This window comes from Bufo bufo, chromosome 2 (assembly GCF_905171765.1).
Source record: "Bufo bufo chromosome 2, aBufBuf1.1, whole genome shotgun sequence".
Classification (NCBI taxonomy): domain Eukaryota; kingdom Metazoa; phylum Chordata; class Amphibia; order Anura; family Bufonidae; genus Bufo; species Bufo bufo.
Window position 1 is genome coordinate 714022840 of NC_053390.1, and position 12956 is coordinate 714035795.

The window sequence follows — 12956 nt, forward strand, 5'->3', positions numbered from 1 at the left end:
GGGGCACATGAACTCCCCATCGCGGTGCCCCTGAGCTGGTGGTAGAGGACACCGTCAAAGAGAAAATAATTCCTTGTAAGGACGAAATTAAGTAGTTGCAGGACGAAAACATTGTGTGGAAAAAACTGTTGGCCCCTAGTATACAGGAATGATTCCACTGCCCTCATCCCGAGGTTATGAGGTATGGACGAGTAGAGGGCCTCAACGTCAATAGAGGCTAGGGATGTCCCCTCCTCCAAGCTGATGCCCTCCAGGCGACCAAGAAGGTCACTCGTATCCCTCAGGTATGAGGGCAGTGTTTTCACAAATGGTGCCAATATATGATCTAGGTAGATCCCCAAGTTTTGGGTCAAGCTGTTCACGCGCGAAACAATCGGGTGTCCCTTAACAGGGTAACCACCCTTGTGCACCTTGGGTAGGCTATAAAAGGTGGCTAATGTGGGATGTTTCTTATACAAGTACTCGAATTCATCACCAGAAATAAGGTCATTGGTTTTTGCCAGTCGTAACATGTCAATTAACTCACTCTGATATTTATCAGTGGGATCACACTTCAGTTTTTCATAAGTGTTCCTATCGTCAAGTAAGGCATGACACATGTTGATATAGTCATTGGTGTTCATCAAGACGATGTTCCCCCCCTTGTCCGAGGGTTTGATGATAAGATTTTTCTTTTTCTCTAATTCCAGCAAGGCTTTGTACTCGCTTTTGCTGCAATTGAAGCCACCATGACTAGATATCAGATTAGTTAAATCACGACACACCTGGTTCACAAAAACATCTATGCAGGTTGGGTCCCCCAACGGAGGCATCTTAAGGCTTTTGTTTTTCAGTGAGGTAAACGGGCCTTTGCCCTCCTGGGGAATACTGTCACTCAAGCTGTATAGAAGGCGAACATCTTGAAGGATGTCGGGTGAGATACCCATCTCCTTGCTCTCTCGCCTAGCCACAAGCGCAAAATGTTTGCGCCATTTAAGCTTTCTCTCAAAGAGATGGATATCTCTAACCCAGTTGAAGAGGCTGAAACTAGAGGTGGGGACAAAGGACAGGCCCCTGCTAAGTAAACACATCTCTGGGCCCTGCAGTTGTTGGTTAGAGAGGTTGATTATTTGGTTATGTTGCCTACTCCCTTGTTGGTCTGAGGTGGTGATCTTTGAGGCCCTCGGTTGCGTAGGGGGTAGGGTGTGTCTAAAAAATCTGACCCGCCCTGATCCTGTCTTCCTCTCTGATTATTCCTTCCTCCTCTACCCCTGTTATTTTGAGTTTTCTTGTAGCCCCTTCCCCTACCTCTGTGTGTCTGACTACTCTCCCTCTCATTTTCTGAGACCTCTGTATCGCTAGATGAAGCGTCCACGTCTGGACGTCTGGTCTGCGATGTATTGCGATCTAGTGTGGAGTATACCTTATTATCCCGAAAGTCTTGTAGATCTCTATTAAATTGGCGATGTTTTCGCTCTTTGAGGTGAAACTGAAATTTGTCAATAGTGTTCTTCAATTGTAGTTCCTTATTGGTAAAGTCAGTTTCCCCCCCAAATTTCTGTGTGAGTTCAATCTGTTCTTTCAAATTACTCTCTAGTTTCACCAGATTGGCTTTTTCCTCCTCCAGCAAAAGATGCATAAATCTCAAGGAGCTTTTAGTCGCTTCCTCCTCCCACTTGCTTATAAGGGATGTAGATCTGCATCTATTAGCTGGGGTCAGGCTAATTCTTAAACCTCTGGGTACAATTTTATTTTTGAGATAGTTTTCTATTGATTGAATCTCCCACCATGAAGATATTTGTTCCTTGTATATCTTTGTAAGATCTTTAAAGGCAGCCTTAAATGATGGTGCGTATTTACTCTGAATCAAAGTCTTCTCAGAGAAAACCTCGTTTGCTTCAGAGAGCAATATATTTTTGTCAACGCCAGTGGAGAGGAAACCAGCCATACTCAAAAAAGAAGAATAATAATTTAACACAACCAATTCTAGTCGGTCAAACTATAATAAAGTAATGGGCTAAACCCTTGATCAATATTTGAAATCACAGTGAATGGGTAGCTTTATAATATTTAAAACATAACATTTATTAATGTACGTAGATAAAATAATGGGCCCTACTATGCTTGACAAAAATGAATAGTTGCCACTAGTAACACTTATCTCATGAAAGAATGGGCGGAGATGAGAAGGGACCAACAAGGGATAGTAATAAAGTAAAGAGATAGGATGGCACTGTTTTGGGGGGATCTGTGGATGGCACTGTTTAGGGGGGATCTGTGGATGGCACTGTTTAGGGGGGATCTGTGGATGGCACTGTTTAGGGGGGATCTGTGGATGGCACTGTTTAGGGGGGATCTGTGGATGGCACTGTTTAGGGGGGGATCTGTGGATGGCACTTTTATGAGGGGGGGATCTGTGGATTGCACTGTTTAGGGGAGGGGGATCTGTGGATGGCACTGTTTAGGGGGGAGATCTGTGGATGGCACTGTTTAGGGGGGATCTGTGGATGGCACTGTTTAGGGGGGATCTGTGGATTTCACTGTTTAGGGGGGGATCTGTGGATGACACTGTTATGAGGGGGGGATCTGTGGATGGCACTGTTTAGGGGGGGATCTGTGGATGGCACTGTTTAGGGGGATCTGTGGATGGCACTGTTTAGGGGGGGGGGGGGGTCTGTGGATGGCACTGTTTAGGGGGGATCTGTGGATGGCACTGTTTTGGGGGGATCTGTGGATGGCACTGTTTAGGGGGGATCTGTGGATGGCACTGTTTAGGGGGGATCTGTGGATGGCACTGTTTAGGGGAGGGGGATCTGTGGATGGCACTGTTTAGGGGGGATCTGTGGATGGCACTGTTTAAGGGGGATCTGTGGATGGCACTGTTTAGGGGGGGATCTGTGGATGGCACTGTTTTGGGGATCTGTGGATGGCACTGTTTTGGGGGGATCTGTGGATGGTACTGTTTAGGGGGGATCTGTGGATGGCACTGTTTAGGGGGGGATCTGTGGATGACACTGTTATGAGGGGGGGATCTGTGGATTGCACTGTTTAGGGGAGGGGGGATCTGTGGATGGCACTGTTTAGGGGGGGATCTGTGGATGGCACTGTTTAGGGGGGATCTGTGGATGACACTGTTTAGGGGGGGTCTGTGGATGGCACTGTTTAGGGGGATCTGTGGATGGCACTGTTTTGGGGGATCTGTGGATGGCACTGTTTAGGGGGATCTGTGGATGGCTCTGTTTAGGGGGGGATCTGTGGATGGCACTGTTTAGGGGGGGATCTGTGGATGGCACTGTTTAGGGGGGATCTGTGGATGGAACTGTTTAGGGGGGATCTGTGGATGGCACTGTTTAGGGGAGAGATCTGTGGATGGCACTGTTTAGGGGAGGGGGATCTGTGGATGGTACTGTTTAGGGGGGATCTGTGGATGGCACTGTTTAGGGGGGGATCTGTGGATGGCACTGTGGGGGGGGGCATACATTTTTTGCTATGGGGCCCATGCATTTCTAGCTACGCCCCTGATCCAGCTCCTCCTCTCTCTGCATCTTGCTGACTTTTCTAGGACATGGAGACTTTAAAGGATGATTTGGAAGAAATAAAGCCAGCAAAGGATGAGGATGGTCATCATTAAGACCTGGCCCCCTAAGTGGTGAAGACTGAATGGTACTGGGTGGCATGCTGGTAGTGGAATAATAAAGGCTTCCATCTTATTGGTATTGAATTACATTTATGGCTGATGTAGGAATAAGTAAATGTAGGAATAAATAAATAAAACTGATGCAGCATAACTTTCCCTGCAGTCTCCCTACACTCTCCCTTTCCAATATTCTTCTATTAATCATTTTCAGCACATGAACGCCTGCCAAATCTCTTCCTATGCTCAGCTCACTGGACAATGGCGGAGACCACACAAGATGAGGGTTTGATAGGGCTGTGACTTCACACGGGATGGGTATCTGTGGATTGGCTGGCTGCACGCCATTATGGTTGATGTTGCGTTCCCGGGCTTGTCACTTCTACACTTAGTTTCACTTTGTAACATTTGCAACTGCCATTTTAAGAAAATCTGATTCATTGCCACAAAGCACAAGGAAATTTGGATTTGTTGCGAATCAAAGTTTTCCTAAAATTTGGACCTAATTCCACTTTGAATTCTTTGCTTCGCTCAATACTACCCAAAACAATAGAATTACATTTTAAGGGAATGAAACCTTTGTGACCATAAAAGGTTGCAGTACGTGGATGTGTGGGCATCAGGTATTCATGCTCTTTCCAGTCAATTAGTGTCACGAACCAGCGGGTGTGAACCCACTGTTCCACATGTCCTACCTCCTCTAAGGGCGTTGTCTAAGTGAACCCCTTGTTCTTCACAGTATCCCTGATGGTGGGGATAGACTTTCCTGAGGGGAACACCAGGTCACTACCTCTTGAGGAGGATTGGCACATGAGGCAGCTGGTCCAGCAAGGTACCAGATCTAAAGGCGTAGTCAGCAGGCCGAGTCATAACCAGGAGCAACAGTGTAGGACCAAAGGATGAGGCAGAGGCAAAGTCAAACAAGCAATAGGTCAGGGCAGGCAGCAATCCGAGTCTGCAACAGGAGAGTCAAGGCAAGCAGTAATGGATGAAGCAGGTAGAGTCTAGAAACACAAGCACAGGTCAGGTAAACAGGAACACAAGCAGGGATATTAGAAACCTTTGCAGGACACAAGGACCTTGGCACGCAGACATCTGGGAAGGGGACTGAACCACTTATATATGTGCAGGAGGGCTAGGATTGGTCAGTGAGGTCACATGATATAATCCATAAAGCACAGGAAGTGTCACACACCAGCCCTTAAGGCTGCAGGGAACAAGCAGCAAGCATGCTGTGGCCAGGGCTGAAAGGAAGCTGTGGAGCGGATCCCAGAACAAACAGTTACTACAAGGACAGAGCCCAAGACTGCAGCGGTGAATGGGGAATCACTGGCAGCAGATCACCGCTGAACACGGCGCCCAGGACCACGGTGGTAAGCAGGGGAACAGTGGCACACAGCGGCCGCTGTTAGAAATTAATCTTCCAGGGTCTCTAGTAGCAAACAAGGACAAATCAAAGAGTTATTTGTGTCTGATAATAAACTCAGCCACATTTGTTGATATTGTTTGTGGTTCAAGATAACAATATTCCCCCCTTTGCCTGAGGGCTTATTAACACTGTCTCTTTTACTGCTAAGATGTTTTAGGCCCTCCATTTCTGTAAACGAGTAATTGCTAAGATGACTGTCTGGATTAACCTTTTAGTTGTTCTAGATCCCTGATAACAGATTTAAGGAAGAGCTCGATATGTTGGTCCCTACCCCTTTGTGATAACTTAGTAATTTTATTTGTCAAAGTGATAAATGGCCTATGGCCTCTCGGTCTCTCATTATCATCCAATAACTGAAGTAGGCTACTTTCACAACTGCATTGTTAATTCCGATTATGAGATCTGGCAGAGAATGTCAAAACCAGAATTAAACAGATCTGTGCCATTTAATACATCTTGATGCATCCCTTTCTGCCAGTCTTGGTTGTATTAAATCAAAACTGATCTGTTTTTGTTTCTAACCCAAAAAATCCAACACCATTGACTTACAATGATTTTAATGCCAGATCCGGTTGGTTCGTTTTGCAAACCGGACACAAAGCCGCAGCCAGTAGTAGTTTTGTGTCCGGCAACAAAATGCATTGGATGCATACTTATGCATCCTGCCCAGTTTTGTCCCCATTGACAATGAATGGGGACAAAACTGAACCTTTTAATTCCGGTTTTGACATAATCTGCTGCATCTCAAAAGTGGAATTGAAAATGCAGATGTGAAAGTAGCCTTAGATTGTCAAATCCCTATAGGTGCTCCAATCCCAGCCCCAGTTCTTGAAATTTTTTATTTATCTATGTAAAGACTTTATGCCATCGTATCTTAAAAATTTATAAATGTACAGTAGGTCTTTCACCCAGTTAAAAAGATTAAACCATTTAGTAGGTACATACAGTAGGTTAATTCCTTGGAAATGACAGAGAGTTCGGATTGTGACAGAGTGATGCCTCACAGATTAATAATCTGTGAGGCATCAGCGGGTGTTTTCGTATTTATTTCCTTTGTGTTTGTGTCCGATCTCTTAGAGCAGGGATCAGCAACCTCCAATACTCCAGGTGCTATAAAACTGCATCTCCCATCATGCACAATTGCCTGGCTGTTCTCTGAACTCCCACAGAAGTGAAAGGAGCATGCTGGGAGTTGCAGTTTCACAACAGCTACAGTGCTGAAGGTTGCTGATCACTGTCTTAGAGTATAAGAGTTGTGTGTCCTGTGCTAAAAAACTAATATTTGTCTGAGTTATTGAGTTGGAGGATGAAGAGGATAATGTGGAGCAAGAAGATGATCCCCATCATCCAACCAGGTTTTCCCATGGGCACTATTAGAAATAACTATCGTGTCCTAAGAAGGTCCTCATTGTTTTTGCCATTCTGGGTGATTGAAAATTTCTCCTGTTATCATATTTCTGATAGAAACCTCTCTCCTGACCTCTATTCCATCCTCTACCCAAAGGTGGGCTGAGAATTCCAAGTATGCTGTTGCTCCCAATCAGAGCTTTCAGCATCAGAGATTGAAGTTGTGGAAACCTTGTGGTCCTTTTGTGATGTATCATATGCCCTCTTATTGCAAAATTCTGTCAGATGGTTGACAAATTGTGTTTAAGTTCGATTGGAATTGTCTTGAATCTATCAATATTGGTCTTTAATTCTAATTCTCTTTTTGAGAATTCAGTATAGTCTTTAAAGGTAAGTGCAATTTAGGGGAGTTCCTCAGTGAGTGTGAGATTTTTATTTTCCTCTTCAACAGTAATCTGATAAGTTGTGTGGAGCTCTCTGGTATCTCAGATTCCCACTTGCTGGTACAGTAGAAGAACAGACTACAGGAGTTCACCGTATCCGGCACTGCCATATCCTATTGGCTATAATTGTATCCAAACAGGCATCTGGTTGCTTTTTAGCAAAAATGCTGGTCGATCAAAAGATACTACATGCCATACTTGTTGACCAGTCGAAAGCTGCCTAATTATTTCAGAAAGTTGCCAGATCCACTTTCGGATCCCATTATAGTCAATGGGATTTTGCAGTGCACTGCAGTCCCCCTACTGGAACAGACTACCCAAGCTCACAATACATATGTAAGGCCAGCCTAATAAGTAATCTGATGATAGTATTTTAGCAGTAGAAAACAACACAATTATTCTTAATCCTCAGTTGCAGTGTCTGTACACCAGGTGCCTCCTGCATATCCAATCTCCATGCTGACATGCTGTCTCTGGCTCCCTTGCAGATTCTGATGCTTGCTGACTTAACTGCAAAATCCACCTCTGAGACAACCAAATTGTAACCTACCAACTTAGAGGCTATATGACCATATCTGCTACACTACTGCATCATAATGTAGATTTTCTGTACCACTGTGCATAGTTCTTCCACGTATGCTCCTGCTGTTCTCTTTGTCTCACACACATTTAGTAATTCTGCTCTCAGAGTAAGGCCTCATGCACACGACCGTTGTGTGCACCCGTGGCCGTTGTTCCGTTTGACGTGATTTTCTGCGGTCCCATTGACTTTTAATGGGTCCGTTGAAAACTCGGCTGCTGCACCCGTTTTGTCACCCGCGCCCGTGACCCGTGTTTCCTGCCGTGAAAAAAATATAACCTGCCCTATTTTTTTCACGGCTAACGGTTCGCGGCCCCATTCAAGTCAATGGGGCCGTGAAAAACGCGTTTGCACACCCGTTTGACAGCCGTGCCCGCGTCCGCGTCCGCGCCCGTTTTATTTATTTCTTTTGCCATGTTCAAACTGTTTGCCAAACTTTGTGCCAATAAAATTTAAAAAAAATATGTACAGGAAGTTTAAGGTCACAGGTTATGCTAATTTCTAGCCACTTGTGCCTGGAAGCTTCTGTGTGGTGAGGCAGACGTTTAGGATAGTTTCCTGGCACCATGCCACGCTGGAATGTGGAGAGGCTCATCACCCTGGTCCAGGAGAGGCCAGTGATTTGGGATTCACGCTCCAATGACTATTCGGACCGCCTAAAAAAGGATGCTGCGTGGGAGCAAGTTGCCCGGAGCCTGAGAAAAAACGAATGGGCCAAGGCGGATAGCCGAGGCCGGGCCGATTTACGTAAGTGCTAGCAATGCAGTTGTGCTGTCCTTGGCCTGTGTGTGCCCAAAAATATAATGTTTCTAACTCCCTCTGGTCCCATTTTTGGAATTGGGGTGGTCCTGCTTTTTTGGCCAGGAAGGCCTGGACTTGGTTTACCAAAGTGACGACTATTAAATTGCATCCCCCCCCCTTTTTTATCGACAAATGGCTTTGGCTCCTTTTGCACAGTATACAGTACTCATGTCTAATCACATGTCTATGACCTTTTTTTGGCCTGCGCCATGTGCCATTGTAATTGAGCATCTTACAGTTGTCACCTTCACATATATTGCAAATTGGTTTGGACCAAATGGCTTGCACGACTAGTCTCCTCCACCTTGTTCTTCTTCATTAGTATACACACACCAGCTGCACTGTTCCATGTGCTGTTGAATCTCTCCATTTTATATATTTTGTTCTTAGTTCCTATTTTTTTACCATTTTTGTAAAGTTAATGGAGAATTGGTTTGGCAAATTTGGGACTCACAATTGTTTGTTATGTTTTATTTTTTACAGTAAAACTAACTAAAACCCGCTGGGCCAGTTGCCGGGACCAATTCCGGCGGGAGGTCACTAAAAAAGGACGGAGTGGAGAGGGGACGTCAGGGAAGCGCCCCTACATCTACACTGCCCAGTTGCAGTTCTTAAGACCGGTCATGGATATGAGGACGTAAGTTTCATTTTTTGGTTTATATGCATCACAAATTTGAATTATACACTTGCATTTAAATCTTGGTGCCCGAAAGTGTACACAAAAGTAATGGGTTGAGTGAAGTAGGAGAATGGAAGACAGATACTTACAGTAGGCCTGGCATGTCATAACTGACTGCTCCTAGCTCGTTTAAAATTTAAACACCAAGCATGCCAGAATAGCTGTAAGCTAACCAGTCCTGCTTGGAGTTGTAGTTGGGCATCAGATGGTGGGCAAGAGTTTGTACATGCCTGGTGTTGGTTGTCTACATGACTGTTTGTCAACTAGTGTGCCTCCAGCAGTTGCAAATCTCAAACTCCCTGCATGCCCACACAGCCAAAGGCTGTCGGGGCATGCTGGGAGTTGGAGTTTTGCAACAGATTGAGCCACACTGGTTTGTCACACCAGGCTCCACCGCTGAAGAGCTGTCTGATGAGACGACACGTGCCGTGCGCAGACAGCGCCTACCCTCTCTGTTTTGTTCCTGATGAATCAATTCTTTGCTGGTTCGGGAACATTGATGTTTGCAATCTGACCTAGAATAGAGATGCGAGATGACATGTGTGCACTGCATGCATTATCTCTGCAGACAGATGTTCAGTGTGTTTGACGGCTGTTGCTCCCACACCAATTTATGTTTTTAGGGGATTTTTGTTGTTTTGGTTTTCGAATTTGGAGAAATGTGTGTCCAACTAACTTTTTAATGGTAGTTTGGAAATATCTGATTCGTAAAGGGTTTCATAGGGTGTCCATATTTGGCCCATGTAATCTACAGATTTATGCCCTTTTGAAAGTTTGGAAAAATGGGACACATTCGGGATTTGCACAGTCAACTATAATGGTTTAATGTAATAGCACCAACCACGACAGGGATGCCTTACTTAGCACATATAAAATGTCAATACCATAATCCATGGAAAATGGGTATAAAAGATGTTCCACCAATGCTTGCCCAGCCGCATTAAAACTACTACTCTCCATGCTCAAGTGTGGCCTAGTTTTTTTTTATATTCAGAAGAAACTGAGGTGCTCCAAGGGTTAAACCTTACAACATGTATGTTTGGATGGTTGAAGCAGGCCACAGACTATTGAGTTGGCCAAAATATCCACACTGGTTTTATCCCTTGAATGTTTGTTCCTCTACTGGCGCAGGCCAGCCTCAAACGGCAAACAATGGTTTACCATGACATTAACATTAGCCCACGACAAGACTTGGCCATTCGTTGCATTTCCAAGGTATTTTTTAAACGAACTGCACTATTCCACCAAAAGAGGACGGTCATTGTGTTCAGTCAAATATCTGATGTATGATGCTACTCTCTCTACATTATTTTAAGAACACGCCTGGTTACACCTAATATAAATGATGTACTTTAGAAATGTTGAAAGCAAATGCTCTAATTTTTACTTTTGGTTATTTCAAATACAGAACTGTGGACAGTCTGGATCCTACGGAAGATTCCGACTCAGGTGGGAGTGAAAGCCCAGCCGTCTTTTCACCTGAACCAAGTCCAGCACCTACGCCGGCGGAGGACGTGGACGACTCCACACTGGCCCAGGCCCCCCTACCACTAGCCAGTCCATCGCGGAATCCTCAGCCGCAGCCAAGACGTCGCCGCCAAGTCCCTCCTGCCACCTCTGAGCAAGAGAGTCGTGCGGCAATTGATGCACGCCTCATTGAATTTCTTGCTCAGAGGCGGAGTGATGGTGTGGAGGACAAGATGCTTAGGGGACTTGGGCCCCTATTGAAGCTTGTTTCGCCAAATGACCAACACCAGTGCCTGGCTTCTTTGATTGTGGTCCTCAAAATGTTCACCCTTCCTAATCATGGTGACATTCTAGCGCAATTAAATAACATGAGGAGGGAAATAGAGGATGCCGCACAGCCCCCACCTCCTGACCCCTTTCAATTTGCTCCACAACACACCCAGCCACCTTCTTTCCCCCCACACCACCAGTATGGCCTACCCCAGGGCCAAAGGCAAGGTGTGGCTCAGCCCCTTTACCCGGGCAGTTTGCCACCATGTCCACCACAGCAGGCCCAAGGAAGGCCACGGTCATCCTATCCAGTGGGTTCCTTCACGCAGGACCTGCTGAATATGTGATTTGTTTGATTTTAAGTTTTGTTTATGTTTGTAAAATGTTTGGCCCTTAATTTGGGCAACTTAGTATATCGTTCTTGAACGTGCAGGCCATTTGTTTTGATAAAACAGTGTTTGTGGCCCAAAATTGTGGTCTGTTTTGTTTTTTTGCACAATACACCAAACAGTTTCCATGAACAAAAGTAATATTTTGTAAAATTACACGCACAGGAGCTCACAAAACAACACTTTATTTGTATTGACCAAAACTTTATTTAGGGCAACTTTGGAGTCGAGGTATTAGAAGATTTTTCGGACAATATACTACACAAAAAAAGATGTTTTAATCAATTTGACCAAAGCATCGTTTCCAAATAGTTATATGCAGAATTCAATATGATCTGTCCAAAAAATCTCAGCCCGCAAGCCCACGTCAAGGGTCCTCTTTATCTTGCGAGTCCCTACACTCAACTATCACAATATTTTTACGTAATCTATCTACAAAAAAAAAAAAAAACTAAAGAGCCCAGAAGATTTCAAATACTGCCACGAATAGCGTCCCTCTGCCATGGCACGGACCCCTCTGAGCTGAAAAAGTAGTCTGCATAGAGTTCCCGAACTGCAATGCCAGCAGTCCCAGGTCGTCTATGCAGGGTCCTTTCCAAACCCAAATCTGAAGACGTAGGAAGATCTGCCAGGTCAACAGAAGAGGAAGCCTCGTGAATCCTGGTGAAGTTGTGGAGAACAATACAAGCTTGAATCACCAGGGTAACATTATCCGGATCCATCTGTATGGATGACAAAAACACCCTCCACTTGCTACAGAGAATACCAAAAGCGCACTCCACATACCGACGGGCACGAGTCAACCGGTAGTTGAATATACGCCTCCTGACATCCAAACCACGCTTTGGAAAGGGCCGCATAACATGGGGAGTCAATGCAAACCCTTCATCCGCCACGATGACAAATGGAGCCGGCGGACCTGCATATCCGGGCAGTCTTCTGGACTCGGGCAGGGCAAGCTGGTTGTCACGAAGCCGCTCACCCATTCTAGAAGCACTAAAGATGCGAGCATCCGCAGTGCTTCCATAGGCCCCGATATCAACCATTATAAACCGGTAATGACTGTCAGCAACAGCCATCAGCACTACCGAAAAATATTGCTTATAATTGAAGAAACGGCTCCCTGAGTGAGGCGGCTTCTTCACACGGATGTGCTTGCCATCCATTGCCCCGATGCAGTTTGGAAACTGCGCAGAAATTTGGAAGCCCTCAGCGATCCGAACCCAATCGTCCGCCTTGGGCTGCGGCATCACCGTCTCTCGGAGTTGCTGCCAGATGACATGGCAAGTGTGTCGTACAATCCGAGATATCGTCGAGGTTCCTAACAGAAACTCAAAATGCAGGGATGCAAAAGAGTTTCCAGAGGCAAGGAATCTGTTGACAAAGGAAAAAGGCATCAGTAAATGCAAGGAAACCACAGATTCATGATTCTAGTCGAATTTTGAATACACTACATGATTGTAAACACCCTATGTGTAGAGAAGCGGAAACCTATGGGACAGGTTCCAGAGGCCCTCTGTGTGGGCACCCCCAACCATTGAAAAGTCTAGGGCTTTCCAAAAAACTCCATAGACTTTCAAAAGCATTCATCAGCACAGGGCACACTATGAAAACGACAGGCAGCCTGGAATTACACTAGGCATTTAGGGCACAATGCGAAAAGGCTTAATCGCTAAACTATATTGGACTACAGTATTCCTGCAAATTGGCCGTGTGTACATTTTGCATTAAACTGGAAGGATCGGGATTGATATTTCGCATCCCGGGCGCAAAACGGCTCGCCATCACTGCCCCTTGACCATGATTGCTTAAACTCCCGTTACGGTTTAAAATGCAAAGGGCAAACCCAAATCAGCAAATGGGGTGTGGCCAGGACTACCACAAGTAAGTTCCAACAACTGTGTTTAGCCCCTTGGAAATGGAGATAGTCATGCGCAA

General features: G+C 45.4%; 1 protein-coding gene across 1 annotated transcript; it reads left to right on the plus strand.

Annotated features, from left to right (window-relative positions):
* Nucleotides 1–7978: 7978 nt before the first annotated feature.
* On the plus strand, nt 7979–10976 carry LOC120991013. Its single transcript, XM_040419903.1, has 3 exons — nt 7979–8159; nt 8697–8850; nt 10301–10976. Exons 1-3 carry the CDS (start codon nt 7979–7981, stop codon nt 10974–10976), a joined length of 1011 nt encoding a protein of 336 aa, XP_040275837.1.
* Nucleotides 10977–12956: the final 1980 nt, after the last annotated feature.

Excerpts from the sequence above, each read along its gene's own strand:
- LOC120991013 (XM_040419903.1), top strand. The coding sequence starts at position 7,979 with ATGCCACGCTGGAATGTGGAGAGGCTCATCACCCTGGTCCAGGAGAGG. Across the intron at positions 8,160-8,696 it reads CCGAGGCCGGGCCGATTTAC|TAAAACTAACTAAAACCCGC; the intron begins GTAAGTGCTAGC and ends TATTTTTTACAG. Across the intron at positions 8,851-10,300 it reads CCGGTCATGGATATGAGGAC|AACTGTGGACAGTCTGGATC; the intron begins GTAAGTTTCATT and ends TTTCAAATACAG.